General features: G+C 45.1%; 1 protein-coding gene across 2 annotated transcripts; it reads left to right on the forward strand.

Annotated features, from left to right (window-relative positions):
• Nucleotides 1-903: 903 nt before the first annotated feature.
• On the forward strand, nt 904-21866 carry ATP5MJ (ATP synthase membrane subunit j). 2 transcript variants are annotated; one of them, XM_038743288.1, is made up of 4 exons: nt 904-1073; nt 14591-14714; nt 15277-15300; nt 21679-21866. In XM_038743288.1, exons 1-4 carry the CDS (start codon nt 1056-1058, stop codon nt 21714-21716), a joined length of 204 nt encoding a protein of 67 aa, XP_038599216.1. In that variant the 5' UTR covers nt 904-1055; the 3' UTR covers nt 21717-21866. The 2 variants fall into 2 exon arrangements, with proteins under 2 accessions (XP_038599216.1, XP_038599217.1); XM_038743289.1 differs by lacking the exon at nt 904-1073 and adding an exon at nt 5104-5255.
• The last annotated feature ends 311 nt before the right edge of the window (nt 21867-22177 follow it).

The following is a 22177-nucleotide window of genomic DNA, read 5'->3' on the forward strand; positions in this document are numbered from 1 at the left end:
AAGGACAAGTTGGCAACATCCAGAGACGGTCCCTACCCAACAGCGGGCCCACAGTCTAGAAGGGGGAGACTGCCAACAAAACAAAACATTACTATGTGCCAAGCGCTGTAATAATAATAATGATGATGGCATTTATTAAGCGCTTACTACGTGCAAAGCACTGTTCTAAGCGCTGGGGAGGTTACAAGGTGATCAAGTTGTCCCCCAGAGGGCTCACAGTCTTCATCCCCATTCTACAGATGAGGGAACTGAGGGCCGGAGAAGTGAAGTGACTTGCCCAAAGTCACAGCTGACAATTGGCAGAGCCGGGAATTACTTACTTACTTATTTATTTATTTATTTATTTATTTATTTTACTTGTACATTTCTATCCTATTTATTTTATTTTGTTGGTATGTTTGGTTCTGTTCTCTGTCTCCCCGTTTTAGACTGTGAGCCCACTGTTGGGTAGGGACTGTCTCTATGTGTTGCCAATTTGTACTTCCCAAGCGCTTAGTACAGTGCTCTGCACATAGTAAGTGCTCAATAAATATGATTGATTGATTGATTGATTGACCGTCTCTAGATGTTGCCAACTTGTACTTCCCAAGTGCTTTGTACAGCGCTCTGCAGTCAGTAAGCACTCAATAAATATGATTGATTGATTGATAATAATGATGATGGTATTTGTTAAGCGCTCACTATGCAAAACACTGTTCTAAGCACTGGGGGGGGGATAAAAAGTGATCAGGTTGTCCCACCGGGGGCTCCCAGTCTTCATCCCCATTTTCCAGATGAGGGAACTGAGGCCCGGAGAAGCGAAGGGACTCGCCCAAAGTCACCCAGCTGACGATTGGCGGAGCCGGGAATCCCAATAATAATAGTGATGATGGTATTTGAAGGGTCCGGAGGGAATCTTACTGAACCTGCCAAACCTCGGTGAAACTTGGACAGCCAAGCGACGGTAACCATCCTCGTCACTCACGCCGACCTCCCATCCTCCTCGATGCCTTTAATCAGTTCAATGAGTTTAATGGAAGGCGCTCTCTCGTTTTAAAAACGGATTCCAACGGGAAATGAATAAAAGTCCCGAGGTAAGATAAGGCATACAACATTCATACATTCATGCGTGCAACGTACGGGGGCCGGAGAAGAGTTATCCTTTGTCCGTGGAGCAGTTTCTGTGGTGATCCCGGGGCAACTTTTCCTGCTTGCCTAATGGCGAGAAAAGGACGATGTGGAAATTTTCTACTTCTATCATTTATTATAATCGGTTCCATCTATGAATTTGATATAAAAACCCATTTCGTGAGGGGTTCTCGGTCGTCGAAATTGGGGAGATTGTGCTGAAACCACTCGGATCAAGGTCTGTTTGAATATAAGCCGTATTTTAGGCTGGTGAAACATCGTCATCATCAATCGTATTGATTGAGCGCTTACTATGTGCAGAGCACTGGACTAAGCGCTTGGGAAGTACAAATTGGCAACATATAGAGACGGTCCCTACCCAACAGTGGGCTCACAGTCTTGTGGCCATTCTAGCTCCTCGGGTTGCTTAACATAATGCATACATCAGTTTTAAATACTCTGGGATGATAGATTTGCCGTATTTTCGCAGTATACGTGGATCACTTGGCTTATGAAATAGGGGTATTGTGAGCATTTAATGAGAAGCAACGTGGTCTAGTTCACAGGCCTGGGAGCCAGGACCTGGGTTCTAGTCCTGGCTTCGCCACTAGTCCGTTTTGTGACCTTGGGCAAGTCACTTATCTTCTCTATGCCTCAGTTTTTTCATCTGTAAAATGAGGATTTAATACCTGTTCTCCCTCCTGTTTAGACTGTGAGCCCCAGATGGGCAAGGGACTGTGTCCAACCTGTTTAACTGTATTTCCCCCCCACCTTACCTCCTTCCCCTCCCCACAGCACCTGTATATATGTATATATGTTTGTACATATTTATTACTCTATTTTACTTGTACATATTTATTCTATTTATTTTATTTCGTTAATATGGTTTGTTTTGTTCTCTGTCTCCCCCTTCTAGACTGTGAACCCGCTGTTGGGTAGGAACCGTCTCTAGATGTTGCCAGCTTGTACCTCCCAAGCGCTTAGTACAGTGCTCTGCACACAGTAAGCGCTCAATAAATATGATTGAATGAATGAATGAATGCAACGGTAGCACATTATTGGCTCGTCACGTTTCCACAACGGTTTGGTTTCCAATTAGAAGACGGAAAACTCCTTGCGGTAAAAGAAGCAGGATACTGTAATACATCCAGCGCTTAGAACAGTGCTTTGCACATAGTAAGCGCTTAATAAATGCCATTATTATTATTTGTTAAGCGCTTACTATGTGCAAAGCACTGTTCTGAGTGCTGGGGAGGTTACAAGGTGATCAGGTTGTCCCACGGTGGGCTCACAGTCTTCATCCCCATTTTACAGATGTGGGAACTGAGGCCCAGAGAAGTGAAGTGACTCGCCCAAAGTCACCAGCTGATAATTGACTGAGCCGGGAATCATAATTATAATAATAATGATGGTATTTGTTAAGCGCTTACTATGTGCAAAGCACTGTTCTATGCTGGGGAGGATACACGGTGATCAGGTTGTCCCATGTGGGGCTCACAGTCTTCATCCCCATTTTCCAGATGAGGGAACTGAGGCCCAGAGAAGTGAAGTGACTTGCCCAAGGTCACACAGCTGACAATTGGCAGAGCCGGGAATAATAATAATAATAATGGTATTTGTTAAGCGCTTACTATGTGCAAAGCACTGTTCTAAGCGCTGGGGCATCATCATCATCAATCATAAGCACTGGGGAGGTTACAAGGTGATCAGGTTGTCCCATGGGGGGGCTCACAGTCTTCATCCCCATTTTACAGATGAGGGAACTGAGGCACAGAGAAGTGAAGTGACTTGCCCAAAATCACACAGCTGACAAGCGGCAGAGCCGGGATTTGAACCCATGACCTCTGACGCCCAAGCCCGGGCTCTTTCTGTTGAGGTATGCTGCTTCTCTGCCCTACTGAGAGCTCACCTCCTCCAGGAGGCCTTCCCAGACTGAGCCCCCTTCCTCTCCCCCTCCTCCCCTCCCGATCCCCCCATCTTACCTCCTTCCCCTCCCCACAGCACCTGTATATATGTATATATGTTTGTACGTATTTATTACTCTATTTGTACATATTTATTCTATTTATTTTATGTTGTTAATATGTTTTGTGTTGTTGTCTGTCCTCCCCCCCCCAGACTGTGAGCCCGCTGTTGGGTAGGGACCGTCTCTACATGTTACCAACTTGTACTTCTCATACGCTTAGTACAGTGCTCTGCACACAGTAAGCGCTCAATAAATATGATTGAAATAATGAGTGAATGAATGACCCCTTCTAGACTGTGAGCCCACTGTTGGGTAGGGACCGTCTCTATATGTTGCCGACTTGTACTTCGCAAGCGCTTAGTCCAGTGCTCTGCACACAATAGGCGCTCAATATATATGATTGAATGAATGCTTGGAAGGATGGATGGATGAATGAATGAGTAAATGAATGACCCCTTCTAGACTGTGAGCCTGTTGTTGGGTAGGGACCGTCTCTATATGTTGCCAACTTGTCCTTCCCAAGCGCTTAGTACAGTGCTCTGCACACAGTAAGCGCTCAATAAATACGATTGAATAAATGGGTGAATGGCTGGCTGGATGGATAGTTGATGGTTTTGACACCTGTCTCCGTGTTTTGTTTTGTTGTCTGTCTCCCCCTTCTAGACTGTGAGCCCATTGTTGGGTAGGGACCGTCTCTCTATGTTGAGAAGCAGCGTGGCTCAGTGGAAAAGAGTGCGGGCTTTGGAATCAGAGGTCATGGGTTCAAATCCCAGTTCTGCTAATTGTCAGCTGTGTGACTTTGGGCAAGTCACTTAACTTCTCTGGGGCTCAGTTACCTCATCTGGAAAATGGGGATGAAGACTGTGAACCTCCCGTGGGACAACCTGATCACCTTGTAACCTTCCCAGCGCTTAGAACAGTGCTTTGCACATAGTAAGCGCTTAATAAATGCCATCATTATTATTATTGTTATTATGGATGAATGACCCCTTCTAGACTGTGAGCCCACTGTTGGGTAGGGGCTGTCGCTCTATGTTGTCAACTTGTACTTCCCAAGCGCTTAGTCCAGTGCTCTGCGCACAGTAAGCGCTCAATAAATGCGGTTGAATGAATGAATTTTTAGACTGTGAGCCCACTGTTGGGTAGGGACTGTCTCTATATGTTGCCAATTTGTACTTCCCCAGCGCTTAGTACAGTGCTCTGCACATAGTAAGCGCTCAATACGATTGATGATGAATGAATAGTCCGGTGCTCTGATTAAGTGCTCAATCAATACGATTGAATGAATGAATTTGAACCCATAAGGGCTTAGTCCGGTGCTCTGCACACAGTAAGCACTCAATCAATACGATTGAATCAATCAATCAATCAATCGTATTTATTGAGCGCTTACTATGTGCAGAGCACTGGACTAAGCGCTTGGGAAGTACAAATTGGCAACACATAGAGACAGTCCCTACCCAACAGTGGGCTCACAGTCTAAAAGGGGGAGACAGAGAACAGAACCAAACATACCAACAAAATAAAATAAATAGGATAGAAATGTACAAGTAAAATAAATAAATAAATAGAGTAATAAATATGTACAACCATATATACATATATACAGGTGACTGAATGAATGAATGAATGAATGAAAATACGAACGAATGAATGACTGAAAATACGAACGAATGAATGAATGTTTTATTTGTTCCTATCTATTCTATTTATTTTATTTTGTTAGTGTGTTTGGTTCTGTTCTCTGTCTCCCCCTTTTAGACTGTGAGCCCACTGTTGGGTAGGGACTGTCTCTATGTGATGCCAATTTGGACTTCCCAAGCGCTTAGTCCAGTGCTCTGCACACAGTAAGCGCTCAATAAATACGATTGATGGTGATGAATGAATGAATGGATGGCTGGATGAATGAAGGGGCTGTCCCGTCCGCTCCGCGGGCTGTGCCCCCCCTCTTGTCGCCGCCAGGGGTCGCGGCGGCGCAGGCGCGGCTGCGCCCAACGGCGCGACGTCATGACGTCGCCTTTGTGACGTCACGACGTCGCGAGGGTCGTGAGGCGTCTCCCGGCATCCTCCGCGCGGCTCCTGCCTGGCGTCCATCAATCAGGGTGACCTCTCAGGGCCCGTTGTCGTCCATTGTCGTCCGAGGGGCCCAGGCCGGTCCCCTCCCGCCCACAGCCGCGCTGAGGTGAGCTCACCTCCTCCAGGAGGCCTTCCCACACTCAGCCCCCTCCTTCCTCTCCCCCTCCTCCCCCTCTCCATCCCCCCATCTTACCTCCTTCCCTTCCCCACACCACCTGTAGATATGTTTGTACAGATTTATAACTCTATTTATTTATTTATTTTACTTGTACATATCTATTCTATTTATTTTATTTTGTTAGTATGTTTGGTTTTGTTCTCCGTCTCCCCCTTTTCGACTGTGAGCCCACTGTTGGGTAGGGACTGTCTCTAGATGTTGCCAACTTGTACTTCCCAAGCGCTTAGTCCAGTGCTCTGCACACAGTAAGCACTCAATAAATACAGTTGATTGATTGATTGGACCCCTCTCTCCCCCTCGTCCCCCTCTCCATCCCCTCATCTTACCTCCTTCCCTTCCCCACAGCACCTGTATATATGTATATATGTTTGTACATATTTATTATTCTATTTATTTATTTATTTTACTTGTACATATCCTATTTATTTTACTTTGTTAGCGTGTTTGGTTTTGTTCTCCGTCTCCCCCTTTTCGACTGTGAGCCCACTGTTGGGTAGGGACCGTCTCTATATCTTGCCAACTTGTACTTCCCAAGCGCTTAGTCCAGTGCTCTGCACACAGTAAGCTCTCAATAAATACGATTGATTGATTGGACCCCCCTCTCCCCTTCGTCCCCCTCTCCATCCCCCCCATCTTACCTCCTTCCCTTCCCCACAGCACCTGTATATATGTTGGTACAGATTTATTACTCTATTTTACTTGTCCATATCTATTCCATTTATTTTATTTTGTTAGTATGTTTGGTTTTGTTCTCCGTCTCCCCCTTTTAGACTGTGAGCCCACTGTTGGGTAGGGACCGTCTCTAGATGTTGCCAACATGTACTTCCCAAGCGCTTAGTCCAGTGCTCAGCACACAGTAAGCACTCAATAAATGCGATTGATTAATTGATTGATTGGACCCGCACCCTCCGCCGACCCCCGACTCGCTCCCCCGACCCGGGGGCCTCGAGCGAACGGGCCGAGGGACCCGCCAGGACCGGGCCGAGGGCATTCATTCATTTATTCACTCATAATAATAATAATAATAATAATAATAATAATGATAATGGCATTTGTTAAGCGCTTACTATGTGCAAAGCACTGTTCTAAGCGCGGGGGGGATACAGGGCAATGAGGTTGTCCCACATGGGGCTCACAGTTTTTAACCCCCATTTTACAGATGAGGTAACTGAGGCTCAGAGAATCAGTCAATCGTATTTATTGAGCGCTTACTGTGTGCAGAGCACTGGACTAAGCGCTTGGGAAGTACAAGTTGGCAACATAGAGAGACGGTCCCTACCCAACAGTGCCCAACGTCACACAGCTGACAAGTGGCGGAGCCGGGATTCGAACCCATGACCTCTGACTCCAAAGCCCGGGCTCTTTCCACCGAGCCACGCTGCTTGTCCATTTGGATGGAGCGCTTACTGTGTGCGGAGCACCGGACTAAGCGCTTGGGAGGCCACAAGGGAGAAGCAGCGTGGCTCGGTGGAAAGAGCCCGGGCTTTGGAGGCAGAGGTCATGGGTTCTAATTCATTCATTCAACCGTATTCACTGAGCGCTTACTGATGATGATGGTATTTGTTAAGCGCTTACTATGTGCAAAGCACTGTTCTAAGCGCTGGGGGGGGATACAAGGTGATCAAGGTGTCCCACGTGGGGCTCACAGTCTTCATCCCCATTTTACAGATAGGGGAACTGAGTCTCTGAGAATTTAAGTGACTTGCACAAGGTCACACAGCAGACATGTGGCGGAGTTGGGATGCGAACCCATGACCTCTGACTCCAAAGCCCGGGCTCTAGCCACTGAGCCATGCTGCTTACTGTGTGCAGAGCACTGGACTAAGCGCTTAGGCCACAAGAGAGAAGCAGCATGGCTCGGTGGAAAGAGCCTGGGCTTAAGAGGCAGAGGTCATGGGTTCTAATTCACTCATTCATTCATTCAATCGTATTTATTGAGCGCTTACTGTGTACAGAGCACTGGACTAAGCGCTTGGGAGGCCACAAGAGAGAAGCAGCAAGGCTCGGTGGAAAGAGCCTGGGCTTTGGAGGCAGAGGTCATGGGTTCTAATCTGTTCATTCAACCGTATTTAATGAGCGCTTACTGTGTGCAGAGCACTGGACTGAGCCCTTATGGGTTCAAATTCATGCATTCAATCGTATTGATTGAGTGCTTACTGTGTGCTGAGCACTGGACCATTCATTCATTCATTCAATGGTATTTATTGAGCGCTTACTGTGTGCAGAGCACTGGACTAAGCGCTTGGGAGGCCACAAGAGAGAAGCAGCGTGGCTCGGTGGAAAGAGCCTGGGCTCAGGAGGCAGAGGTCATGGGTTCTAATTCACTCATTCATTCATTCAGTCGTATTTATTGAGCGCTTACTGTGTACAGAGCACTGGACTAAGCGCTTGGGAGGCCACAAGAGAGAAGCAGCAAGGCTCGGTGGAAAGAGCCTGGGCTTTGGAGGCAGAGGTCATGGGTTCTAATTCGTTCACTCAACCGTATTTAATGAGCGCTTACTGTGTGCAGAGCACTGGACTGAGCCCTTATGGGTTCAGATTCATTCATTCAATCGTATTGATTGAGCGCTTACTGTGTGCCGAGCACTGGACCATTCATTCATTCATTCAATGGTATTTATTGAGCGCTTACTGTGTGCAGAGCACTGGACTAAGCGCTTGGGAGGCCACAAGGGAGAAGCAGCGTGGCTCGGTGGAAAGAGCCTGGGCTTAAGAGGCAGAGGTCATGGGTTCTAATTCGTTCATTCATTCATTCATTCAATCGTATTGATTGAGCACTTACTGTGTGCAGAGCACTGCACTAAGCCCTTATGGGTTCAAATTCATTCATTCAGTTGTATTGATTGAGCGCTTACTCTGTGCAGAGCACCGGACTAAGCGCTTATGGGTTCAAATTCATTCAGTCATTCAGTCGTATTGATTGAGCGCTTACTGTGTGCAGAACACTGGACTAAGCCCTTATGGGTTCAAATTCATTCAGTCGTATTGATTGAGCGCTTACTGTGTGCAGAGCACCGGACTAAGCGCTTATGGGTTCAAATTCATTCATTCAGTCGTATTGATTGAGCGCTTACTGTGTGCAGAACACTGGACTAAGCCCTTATGGGTTCAAATTCATTCAGTTGTATTGATTGAGCGCTTACTCTGTGCAGAGCACCGGACTAAGCGCTTATGGGTTCAAATTCATTCAGTCATTGTCGTATTGATTGAGCGCTTACTGTGTGCAGAGCACTGGACTAAGCCCCTGTGGGTTCATGTTCATTCATTCAATCGTATTGATTGAGCGCTTACTGTGTGCAGAGCACTGGACTAAGCCCTTATGGGTTCAAATTCATTCATTCAATCGTGTTGATTGAGCGCTTACTGTGTGCAGAGCACTGGACTAAGCCCTTATGGGTTCAAATTCATTCATTCAATCGTGTTGATTGAGCGCTTACTGTGTGCAGAGCACTGGACTAAGCCCCTGTGGGTTCAAATTCATTCATTCAATCGTACTGATCGAGTGCTTACTGTGTGCAGAGCACTGGACTAAGCCCCTGTGGGTTCAAATTCATCCATTCAATCGTATTTATTGAGCGCTTACTGTGTGCAGAGTACTGGACTAAGCGCTTATGGGTTCAAATTCATTCATCCATTCAATCGTCTTTGAGCGCTTGCTGTGTGCAGAGCACTGGACTAAGCCCCTGTGCGTTCAAATTCATTCATTCAATCGTATTTATTGAGCGCTTACTGTGTGCAGAGTACTGGACTAAGCGCTTATGGGTTCAAATTCATTCATTTATTCCATCGTATTTATTGAGCGTTTACTGTGTGCAGAGCACTGGACTAAGCGCTTGGGAGGCCACAAGGGAGAAGCAGCCTGACTCGGTGGAAGGAGCCCAGGCTTTGGAGGCAGAGGTCATGGGTTCTAATCCTGGCTCCGCCACTTGTCAGCTGGGTGACTTTGGGAAAGTCACTTCTGTGGGCCTCAGTCACCTCATCTGTAAAATGGGGATTAAGAATAATAATAATGATGATGATGGCATTTGTTAAGCGCTTACTATGTGCAAAGCACTGTTCTAAGCACTGGGGGGGATACAAGGTGATCAGATTGTGACAGGCTCACAGTCTTAATCCCCATTTTACGGATGAGGTAACTGAGGCGCAGAGAAGTTAAGTGACTTGCCCAAGGTCACACAGCAGACATGTGGCCGAGTCGGGATTCGAACCCATGATCTCTGACTCCAAAGCCCGTGCTCTTTCCACTGAGCCACGCCGCTTCTTGGGTAGGGACTGTCTCTATGTGATGCCAATTTGTACTTCCCAAGCGCTTAGTACAGTGCTCTGCACATAGTAAGCGCTCAATAAATACGATTGATTGATTGATTGATTGATTGATTAAGACTGTTAGCCCCCAGTGGGACAACCTGATCACCTTGTAACCTCCCCAGCGCTTAGAACAGTGCTTTGCACATAGTAAGCGCTTAATAAATGCCACTATTATTATTATTATTACAAGTTGGCAACCTAGAGAGACGGTCCCTACCCAACAACCAGCACTTAGAACAGTGCTCTGCACATAGTAAGCGCTTAATAAATGCCATTATTATTATTATTATTATTACAAGTCGGCACCCTAGAGAGACGGTCCCTACCCAACAACCAGCGCTTAGAACAGTGCTCTGCACATAGTAAGCGCTTAATAAATGCCATTAAAAAAAAAAGAGGTTCACAGTCTAGACCCCGGCCGCCCGCTGACCTTGGGATACCTCGGTCCCTCCCTGAGCCCTCCACCAGCCCGAGCGTGTCACCCAGGGACCTTAGTCATTCATTCATTCATTCATTCATTCATTCAGTCGTATTTATTGAGCGCTTACAGTGTGCAGAGCACTGTACTAAGCGGTTGGGAAGTACAAGTTGGCAACATATGGAGGCGGTCCCTACCCAACAACGGGCTCACAGTCTGGAAGACTGTGTAAGCGCCTGACAGAGAAGCAGCATGGCTCAGTGAGAAGAGCCCGGGCTCGGGAGTCAGAGGTCGTGAGTTCTAATCCCGGTTATTTTTTTTTTTTTGATGGCATTTATTAAGCGCTTACTATGTGCAAAGCACTGTTCTAAGCGCTGGGGAGGTTACAAGGTGATCAGGTTGTCCCACTGGGGGCTCACATTTAATCCCCATTTTCCAGATGAGGGAACTGAGGCCCAGAGAAGTGAAGTGACCTGCCCAAAGTCACACAGCTGACAAGTAGCGGAGCCGGGATTTGAACCCATGACCTCTGACTCCAAAGCCCGGGCTCTTTCCACTGAGCCACGCTGCTTCTCCAGTGGTTCTGCCACTTGTCAGCTGTGTGACTTTGGCTAAGTCACTTCTCTGAGCCTCAGTTTCCTCATCTGTAAAATGGGAATTAAGACTGTACGCCCCACGTGGGACAACCTGATTACCTTGTATTCCCCCCCCCCCCCGCCCCCAGTGCTTAGAGCAGTGCTTGGCACATAGTAAGCGCTTAATAAATACCATCATTATTATTATTCCCGATGTGGCCCATCACAGCGGGGCAGCGTCTGCGACATGGCGAAAGACTGGGAGCCCGTTGTTGTATTGGGATTGTCTCTATCTGTTGCCGAATTGTACTCCCAAGCGCTTAGTACACTGCCCTGCACACAGTAAGCGCTCAATAAATGCAACTGAGTGAATGACTGGAGTTAGGACTCTTGATTTTTAGGGCTCAGACCACTAGGCGCTTCCTCATGTATCCGATCAAACTGTTTCATCAGAGGTCTCGTAGTTTTAGAGTCCAGTGGTGAAAGATTGACTTTTTAAAAATGTATTGAAGCGCTTACTATCCTCTAGACTCTAACTTTGTTGTGGGCAGAGAATGTTCAGGATTATTGCTGGAGTGTACCCTCCCAAGCGCTTAGTACAGTGCTCTGCACACGGTAAGCGCTCAATAAATACGATTGAATGAATGAATGTGCCAGGAATTGAACTACACTGGGTTCTAATCCCGACGCTGCAACTTGTCTGCTCTGTGACCTTGGAAAAGCAGCGTGGCTCAGTGGAAAGAGCACGGGCTTTGGAGTTAGAGGTCATGGGTTCAAATCCCGGCTCCACCAATTGTCAGCTGTGTGACTTTGAGCAAGTCACTTGACTTCTCCGGGCCTCAGTTCCCTCATCTGGAAAATGGGGATTAAATCTGTGAGCCCCACGAGGGACAACCTGATCACCTTGTAACCTCCCCAGCGCTTAGAACAGTGCTTTGCACATAGTAAGCGCTTAATAAATATATGTATAATGCTTAATAATTAATGCTCAATAATCAATTAATTATTAAATCATCGATTAAATTATTAATTAAATTAAATTATTAATTAATAATCAATAATTAATTAATGTTTAATATTGTTTAATGTATGTATAATGTTTAATGTTTAATGATTGTATAATATAATAATATATGTATATATGTTATATGTATATATGTTTGTACATTTTTTTACTCTATTTATTTAATATATTTGTACATATCTATTCTATTTATTTTATTTTGTTAGTATGTTTGGTTTTGTTCTCTGTCTCCCCCTTTTAGACTGTGAGCCCACTGTTGGGTAGGGACTGTCTCTATATGTTGCCAATTTGTACTTCCCAAGCGCTTAGTCCAGTGCTCTGCACATAGTAAGCGCTCAATAAATACGATTGATGATGTATAAATGCCATTATTATTATTATCCCTGTGAAGCCCCAGGTGGAACACGGACTGCATCCAACTTGATGAACTCCTGTCTACCCCAGTGCTTAATAATAGTAATGATAATAATGGTATTTGTTAAGCCGTTACTGTGTGCCAGGCACTGTACTAAGCACTGGGATGGATGCAAGCACAGCGGGTTAGACCTAGTCCATGTCCCACATGGAGTTCACAGCATTAATCCCGTATAACAGATGAGGTAACAGACACAGAGAAGTGAAGTGACTTGCTCAGGGTCTTATAGCAGACAATAATAATAATAATGTTGGTATTTAAGTGCTTACTATGTGCCAAGCACTATTTTAAGCCAGGTAATCAGGATGTCCCACATGGGGCTCACAGTCTTAATCCCCATTTTACAGATGAGGTAACTGAAGCACAGAGAAGTGAAGTGACTTGCCCCAAATCACCAGGCCCGTGCTCTATCCACGAGGCCACAGTGCTTCTTTACGATGGTATTCATTCATTCAATCGTATTTATTGAGCGTTTACTGTGTGCAGAGCACTGTACTAAGCCCCTGGAAAGTACAATTCGGCAACAGCCCCTGCCCAACAGCGGGCTCACAGTCTAGAAGGGGGAGATAGACAGCAAAACAAAACAAGTAGACAGGTGTCAGTGCCATCAAAATAGATAAATAGAATTGTAAAGCAAATAGGGCTCATAGTCTTATTCCCGAATTTACTGGTGAGATAACAGAGCCGTAGAGGAAGTGAAGTGACTTGTCCAAGGTCAAACAGCAGACAGGTGGTTGAGCTGGGAGGATTAGAGCCCAGGTCCTGAAACAGGGAGCTGTGATTTCAGGACGTTTAATGGTCAGGGTAAACACCTCTTAGTGAAAAGGTGACGTTATTCCGGTTACCCATTTTAAATCCTACCAATGCAAAATAAGGTTCAGTGGTTAGTGGTAGTTGTAGCCATCTGGGAGCAAAGCATCATAGTAGCACAGAACTCGGATGTAAATTAGACGTTGTTTTGGGGATATGTATATCCTGTATATATGTATATATGTTTGTACATATTTATTACTCTATTTATTTATTTTACTTGTACATATCTATTCTATTTATTTTATTTTGTTAGTATGTTTGGTTTTGTTCTCTGTCCCCCCCCTTTTAGACTGTGAGCCCACTGTTGGGTAGGGACTGTCTCTATGTGTTGCCAGTTTGTACTTCCCAAGCGCTTAGTACAGTGCTCTGCACATAGTAAGCGCTCAATAAATGCGATTGATGATGATGATTCCCCGGAGGACAGAGTGGAAGAAGTTAAATTGTGCTTCCTGGAGCGATTATTTCATGATCTGGTTCCTTGGAATGATTAATCTGAGTTTATATTAAAATCCTGTCAAATGCCTACGAAACTAATGTCAGTGGTATTTACTGAGAACTTGCTAAACACCTAAGGCTTGGGGGAGTGCAAAACAGTAGAATTGGTTATCAAGATCCCTGCCCTCAAGGTTTTTACAGTCTAGTGGGAAGTTTAGGGGAAGGGGATCAGTAGTTAATTCTCCACCACCTATGGTAATTCTAGGTAAATCCAGATGCCACACCCAAAATGAAATTACAAAAATGTAGCGGGAAAAGTTCAGTGGATTATGATATGCTGAACAGTCCTGTGATAAGCCCTAGCAAACCTGTTCAGAGCTTAAAACTATTCAGTAAGCTGAAAGGAAACTGAATATACCCCATTTCTCCTTTCCCCTTGTCATTTCTATTAGTAATTCCAACCTAAGTACAGGAGTTTATTTAGCTGTAACCTTAGCAGTTACTCTGGACAGGTTAGAATTAGGGGGTAGATTAAAAAAAAAAACCCAAGGTACTGCAGATCATAGTTGAGTATCAAACTCCTGGAACTGATTGTACACTCCTTGAGGGCAGGTATTATGTACTCCAACTTTATTGCACTCTTCGGAGAATTTATCTACTGTGCTCTGCACTCAGTAAGTGCTCAATAAATACCTTTGATTGATTTAGCTATCCTTTCTAGGCCGTGGTAATGATATTAACAGCGAGTTTTTTTGTCCTCTTTGATGCTCAATACCCTTTTGCACAGCTCACAAAAAAAACCCCAAAACGTTTGAACCAACTCTATACAAGTTGCCTTAGTGGATAGTAAGTCAAAGAAAGGTGCAGGTCTTGACACCGATAATAGTATAGGAAAGGAATGGAAGTGGGCGGTGGATATCTTGATGTTGGTCAAGTTTAGCTAAATATACGGGAGAATAGTCCAGGAAACTGTAGTAAAAGACGCACTTAATTGATTCATTACACGCTGGGCTTATTTTCATTTTTCCCCACTTGTATTTTCTAAATACAGAATGGCAATTAAAATATCTTAGGAAGTTTTTCCCCTTTTGACATGTCTTGTCTAGATCGGGCATTCCTTTTCCATTTCAAAGTGGATCGCAGTCGGTCGATCAAAGGAGAATTTTGGCCCGCTCGAAGTCCTGAATGAGTTTGGCAAGAGAATCTGAGCTTTTTCATTTGTGAAATGTTGAAGGAATGTGGCTTTCACACTTTACCGTTCTTCTCAATTTTCAGATGTATCAGAGCTTCCTCAAGCATGTTTGGACTCCAATGAAGCCCTACTATACCAAGGCTTACCAAGAAATCTGGGTTGGGATGGCTGTGATGGGCTACATCGTGTACAAAATTCGAAGTGCCGGTAAGTTCAATTATGTTGTTTTTTGAGGAAGAGAAGAGAACATTTGTTTTCAGAAAGATTTACAAATTCCCTTGTACATAACTGTCCCAGCTTATTTTTCTGTGTGCCTGTTCACTTTAATAATAAGTTTTGTAAAAATCTTCCCTGGGCAAATTTAGCTGTAAACCTGGAAACCAATTTATGTTTGGGACCTGTATTTTGCCATATACCTGGGCTTAGTTTTGTGGGTGCAATTTCTTTTCCTCTCTTTTCTTTAAATCCCAGCCTTTGTAGGTCCTCCACTTCCTAGTCTGTCTCTCAAGTTGCCCATTTATTGGTCCTATAGTGTAACTAACTCTTAAAATTATTTGGTTGTGAATTAAGCCACCACATCTCAAACTCTCTTGTCCCTCGAAAGAACACTATGTGCGTGAAAGCCCCATAATGAATGGGTTGTTTGGTTTGAAGTAAAGGTTCAGATCCACTATAGTGCAACCTGCTGTATGTACTTTACCTTTAATTGAGCACATTGATGCAAAACCAACATTAAAAGTTAATCTGGCCTTATTTTCTTTCATTTCAGACAAAAGAAGTAAAGCCCTGAAAGGTAACTGTTTCGCCTCATTTCATTTATTCTCAGACGGAACTGTATTTCCATTGCAAGTATACTGTTTACTGTCAGAGAGAACTGGACACCAGAAATGGTGAATTGCGGAGGTACAGTGCGGTAAAACCCAACTGAGTGTAATTTCAAGGAATCTGTGTAAGAGAATTGCCTGGATGTCCAGGGGAAGCCCCTGCTTCCTGCCTGGGGACTCAACTGCAAGGGAATGCTGACTCTGAGGGGATCCTAGTACCAAGAGCACAGGCTTCTATATTCATTCCTTCATTCAATCGTATTTATTGAGCACTTACTGTGTGCAGAGCACTGTACTAAGCGCTTGGGAAGTACAAGTTGGCAACATATAGAGACGGTCCCTACCCAGCAGTGGGCTCACAGGCTAGAAGGGGGAGACAGAGAACAAAACCAAACATATTAACAAAATAAAATAAATAGAATAAATATGTACAAGTAAAGTAAATAAATAGAGTAATAAATGTAGACCGCTCAGTCCGCGAGGAGATCACAGTGTAAAACCCGCACCCAAATCGTTGCCAAATATTTGGCAGATTTATGTGGTGAGATTTGTTCTCTAGGCCCACCCTGGGTTACGTCTGTACCGCGACCCAGGAATACATATGCATCCTGCGTTATTTGCTGACTTAACTACCCTGCTTCCAGCATTATGTCCCATTACCGCACATGTCAATCAATCAATCAATCGTATTTATTGAGCGCTTACTGTGTGCAGAGCACTGTACTAAGCGCTTGGGAAGTACAAGTTGACAGCATACAGAGACGGTCCCTACCCAACAGTGGGCTCACAGTCTAGAAGGGGAAGACAGAGAACAAAACAAAACATAGTAACAAAATAGACTAGAATAGATATGTACAAGTAAAATAAATAAATAGAGAAATATGTGCAAACATATACATATATACAGGTGCTGTGGGGAAGGGAAGGAGGTAAGGCGGGGGGATGGAGAGAGGGAGGGGGAGGAGGGGGAGAGAAAGATACTGTACTAGGGTATGTCGATACCCTACTCCTGCCCCATATTCCTCTATTTTTTTTAAATGGTATTTAAGCTATGTGCCAGGCACTGTTCTAAGCGCAGAGTTAGGTACAAGGTAGTCAGGTTAGGCACCGTCCTTGTTCCTCCTGGGGCTCACAGTCTTAATCCCCATTTTACAGACGAGGTAACTGAGGCACAGAGAATTGGAGTGACTTGCCCAAGGTCACAAAGCAGACAAGCCACGGAGTAGGGCTTAGAAGCCAGGTCCTTCTGATGCCCAGGCCCGTGTTGTATCCGCTAGGCTACATTGCCTCTTCCGATTGCTATTCCCAATTGCTTTCCCGTCCCCCTGACTTCATCATCATCATCATCATCATCAATCGTATTTATTGAGCGCTTACTATGCGCAGAGCACTGTACTAAGCGCTTGGAAACTACAAATTGGCAACATATAGAGACAGTCCCTACCCAACAGTGGGCTCACAGTCTAAAAGGGGGAGACAGAGAACAAAACCAAACATACTAACAAAATAAAATAAATAGAATAGATATGTACAAGTAAAATAAATAAATAAATAGAGTTATAAATCTGTACAAACATATATACATATATACAGGTGCTGTGGGGAAGGGAAGGAGGTAAGATGGGGGGGTGGAGAGGGGGACGAGGGGGAGAGGAAGGAAGGGGCTCAGTCTGGGAAGGCCTCCTGGAGGAGGTGAGCTCTCAGCAGGGCCTTGAAGGGAGGAAGAGAGCTAGCTTGGCGGAGGGGCAGAGGGAGGGCATTCCAGGCCCGGGGGAGGACGTGGGCCGGGGGTCGATGGCGGGACAGGCGAGAGCGAGGTACGGTGAGGAGATTAGCGGCGGAGGAGCGGAGGGTGCGGGCTGGGCTGGAGAAGGAAAGAAGGGAGGTGAGGTAGGAGGGGGCGAGGGGATGGACAGCCTTGAAGCCCGGAGTGAGGAATTTCTGCCTGATGCGCAGATTGATTGGTAGCCACTGGAGATTTTTGAGGAGGGGAGTAACATGCCCAGAGCGTTTCTGGACAAAGACAATCCGGGCAGCAGCATGAAGTATGGATTGACTTCTCCGTCTCCCCCATTTTTGAAGTTAGACGCAGTGATGCCAGAGGCCACTGCTGCCTTCCAAACCTGGTTGCCACCCCTTCTTCACTTTCCTGTCTTTAGTCCAGCCTTCCTGGCTCTGGGGCGGGGAGGGGGGTGTCACAGCCCCGTCCTGAGCTACTGCCCTGCCACTTCCATCCCTCCCAGGGGCACAGCTTTGGTCGGGATCCATGGGAGGGGATGCAAGTTGGGAAGGGAAGACGGGCAGGGACCATGCTTGCAGCAACTGAAGCTGCTTTTAAAAAACAAAAATCCCGGGGCGGAGGGGAGGACACATTGGGGCTGTGGGAAGGGAGCAGCAAAAAAATCCCCTAGGATGAAGGAAAATGGGTACGGTGTTTTTTTGCTTATCCGTGTTGCTCAACCATCATGATGGTTCCTCTCCCCCTCGTCCCCCTCTCCATCCCCCGCATCTTACCTCCCCTTCCCCACGGCACTTGTATATATGTATATGTGTTTGTACATATTTATTACTCTATTTTACTTGTACCTATCTATTCGATTTATTTTATTTTGTTAGTATGTTTGGTTTTGTTCTCTGTCTCCCCCTTCTAGACTGTGAGCCCACTGTTGGGTAGGGACTGTCTCTATATGTTGCCGACTTGTACTTCCCAAGCGCTTAGTACAGTGCTCTGCACACAGGAAGCACTCAATAAATACGATTGATTGATTATTTATTTTACTTGTGCATACCTATTCTATTTATTTTATTTTGTTAGTATGTTTGGGTTTGTTCTCTGTCTCCCCCTTCGACTGTGAGCCCACTGTTGGGTAGGGACTGTCTCTATATGTTGCCAACTTGTACTTCCCAAGCGCTTAGTACAGTGCTCTGCACACAGTAAACGCTCAATAAATACGATTGATGATGATGGGTCTGGTTGGGGAAAGAAACAACCAATTGTATGCAGTTGTTTTCTAGTCTGTGGGCAAATACTGTCCGTGATATCGCCACATTTTCACAGACTGTAACCCTTTTGTATCATGTGCAGCCCAAAGAGACCCCCATCATACAGCCACAGTATAGTCCTCGTGCCATGAAACACCTGTTCCGTTGGGCAGCTCTCCTCGTAGACTTACTATTATAAAGTGGGATCCATTCCCGAACCCTTGGGAAAACATTAAATTCCTTGACCTGCGGTATCTATAGTGGTGAACATCACTCAATGATTACTCTCTATTAAAGTAATTCCAAGCGAAATCTCACAGCAGGGTCCTGATATGATTGGTAATCTCTGCAGGAGGCTGCAGAATAGAAGCTGTGTAGTGTTTCTACAGTAGTGAAAAATTGGGCCAATTTTAGGTTGAACAAACAGCCTACTCCATAAAGCACCCAAAAGTAGGCTAAGCTCTGAACACATCAGACCATTGAATTTTTTCCCCATCAGGGATTTCTCCTTCGTTTTTAAAAGTCCGTCTACTTCTCGAAAGTCGATGTCACGCTCTAATCCCCAAATCTTGATTGGTGGTGGGAGCTGAGATTCCAGTCTTAGCAACCACCGCGAAAACCCTCCTCTGCCCTTGGGAATCAGGGTGAGGCTGAAGCGGTAGGGATTTTAGTAGGATTTAGTCTGCGTATTGTAAGCCTGTGTAAGCTGACTTCACCGGGGAGAGACGGGGAAGTGATCGAATGAGGTTTTCTCCATTGTAGCCAGAAGCCGCACAGAAGTGGGCCGTGGTAGGGGAACAGAGAGGTTTTAACAGATCATTAGCCTCTCCCTCCTTTGTGCTGCTCTGGGATGAAGCAGAGAACCTGAGCTTTTATGTCCGGAGGGCGGGGGAGCAAGGGTTTCTCCCTTTCAGGCCAAAAGTAGCACCGAATCAGGCAACAGAGATGGCGTTAAGTCCATCTTAAGTCGTTCATTCAATTCAGTCGTATTTATTGAGCGCTTACTGTGTGCAGAGCACTGTGCTAAGCGCTTGGGAAGTACAATTCAGCAATAAAGAGAGGCAGTCCCTGCCCACACCAGGCCACAGGCTAGAAGGGGGGAGACAGACATCAAAACAAGCAAACAGGCATCAGTATAACTAAATAGAATTATAGATAGGTATGTACACATCATCAATCGTATTTATTGAGCGCTTGCTATGTGCAGAGCACATCAAAACAAGTAAACTGCCGTAATTATAAATAAATAGAATTGTAGACATTTACATATATATACAAGTGCTGTGAGGCGGGAAGGGATGGGGTAGATCAGGGGGAGCTTGTCGGCAACAGGGTGGGAAGGAGGAGCAGAGGGAAAGGGGGCTCAGCCTGGGACTCTCAGTAGGGCTTTATAATAATAATAATAATTATGGCATTTATTAAGTGCTTACTATGTGCAAAGCACTGTTCTAAGCACTGGGGAGGTTACAAGGTGATCAGGTTGTCCCACATGGGGCTCACAATCTTCATCCTCGTTTTACAGATGAGGTCACTGAGGCACAGAGAAGTGAAGTTACTTGCCCAAAGTCACACAGCGACAATTGGCAGAGCCTGGATTTTGAACCCGTGGCCTCTGACCCCAAAGCCCGGGCTCTTTTCCACTGAGCCACGCTGATTTGAAGAGGGGGGAAAGTGTGATTGGTGGATATGAGGTCTAGACTGTGAGCCCACTGTTGGGTAGGTACCGTCTCTATATGTTGCCAACTTGTACTTCCCAAGCGCTTAGTCCAGTGCTCTGCACACAGGAAGCGCTCAATAAATACGATTGAATGAATGAATGAGGAGTGGGGGCATTCCAGGCCAGAGGTAGGACATGGGCCAGGGTTCGAAAGTCCACCACCTCTGTGGATTTCATGTACTGTGGCCACTGGATGTTGGACTGTACCAAATATTGTTTGAACCCATTGATGATGAGTAGGGGGAGCTCGGGTCAATAGTGCAAACCGTGTCCCTTTAAATTGGAAATGAAGTGGGTAGAACTTTAAAATTATGTAAGACCCTTTCCCCTTTCCGGGCCCTATCCCAAGAAAATGCTTGGAGGAAATACGTTGACTATTTTCATTCATTCATTCACTCATCATCATCATCATCATCAGTCGTATTCACTCATTCAGTCGTATTTATTGAGCACTTGAGCACTGTACTAAGCGCTTGGGAAGTACAAGTTGGCAACATCTAGAGCCGGTCCCTACCCAACAGTGGGCTCACAGTCTAGAAGGGGGAGACAGACAACAAAACAAAACATATTAAAAAAATAAAATAAATAGAATAGTAAATATGTACAAGTAAAATAAATAGAGGAATAAATATGTACAAACATATATACTTTGCTTGGGGCTTAAAATTACAAGCGGTGCAACTTAATCTCTTTAAAAAGGCAAAGTTTCTGTTCTATTCAGTCGGCATAGAGGGAATAATAATAATAACGATAAGATTTATTAAGTGCTTACTATGTGCAAAGCACTGCTCTAAGCGCTGGAAGAGAGAGTATGTGCTTCATTCATTCATTCAATCGTATTTATTGAGCGCTTACTGTGTGCAGAGCACTGTACTAAGCGCTTGGGAAGTACAAGTTGGCAACATATAGAGACAGTCCCTACCCAACAGTGGGCTCACAGTCTGGAAGGGGGAGACAGACAACAAAACAAAACATATTAACAAAATAAATAGAATAAATATGAACAAGTAAAATAAATAGAGTAATAAATATGTACAAACATATATACAGGTGCAGTGGGGAGGGGAAGGGGGAGCCATATGTGTGGTCTTTGCAATGAAGATAACTGGGTAAATAAGAATCCATCTACATAAGCAAGTGTATTTTTAGGCTTAATTTCATGCATTACTACGGACCCCAGCTTATGTAGTCTTACGTGATAACTGTTTTAGAAAATAATATACCTATTGGCAGTAATAATAGTGATATTTAAGTGTGTGCTATGTGCTGCACCCTATGCTAAGGACTGTGGTAGGCAAAGTACAACTCAATCAGATCAGAAAAAGCCCCTTTCCTACATGGGTCTCAGTCTCAAGGGGAGGGAGAACCAGGATTTACTCCCCATTTTACAGATGAGGAAACTGAGACACCGAGAAGTTAAGTGATTTGCCCAAGCTCACATGGCAGAGCCAAGATTAGAAGCCAGATCACTTGACTTTCGGTCCTGAGCTGTTTCCACTAGACCAAATTGCTTCTCCATGGCAGTGGGTAGTTAACATCTGTGTTGTCTGCTAACCCGCGTCTGTGTAGCCGTCTTATCTCGGATTATTTCTTTTCGTACTGCATTTCTTTCTGATATACAGTATCGTCGATTTTTGTCTCTCTCTAGCATCTGCCGGTGCCGCTCCTGCTCACGGCCATCATTAAGCAGCTGTTCCTTCAATTTTGTACGGGGTGGAACATCACTGCTGCTGTAAATTTGCCAAGCTAACAATGGGAGAAAGCATTTGGAAACCTTGTAAATGTCCGTGGATATTGTTCCCTTTCCCGGTATGAATAAATAAGTGTTCAAGGCGACTGCTCGCGTAATCTAAACAAATCTTTATTCACCTTGGTTCATCAATGTTTCATAAACCCTGGTGGCTTCCCCCTATGTGGCATAAATTGGGCCGACTTACTCTGTAATGTGTCACGGATATCGAATGTGGTAACTTCTAGTGAAGGGTGCGGAGGGAATCTTACTGAACCTGTCAAACCTCGGTGAAACTTGGACAGCCAAGCGACAGTAACAATCCTCGTGACTCACGCCGACCTCCCATCCTCCTCGATGCCTTTAATCAGTTCAATGAGTTTAATGGAAGGCGCTCTCTCATTTTAAAAACGGATTC

This window comes from Tachyglossus aculeatus, chromosome 1 (genome assembly GCF_015852505.1).
Source record: "Tachyglossus aculeatus isolate mTacAcu1 chromosome 1, mTacAcu1.pri, whole genome shotgun sequence".
In the NCBI taxonomy this organism is placed as follows: Eukaryota; Metazoa; Chordata; class Mammalia; order Monotremata; family Tachyglossidae; genus Tachyglossus; species Tachyglossus aculeatus.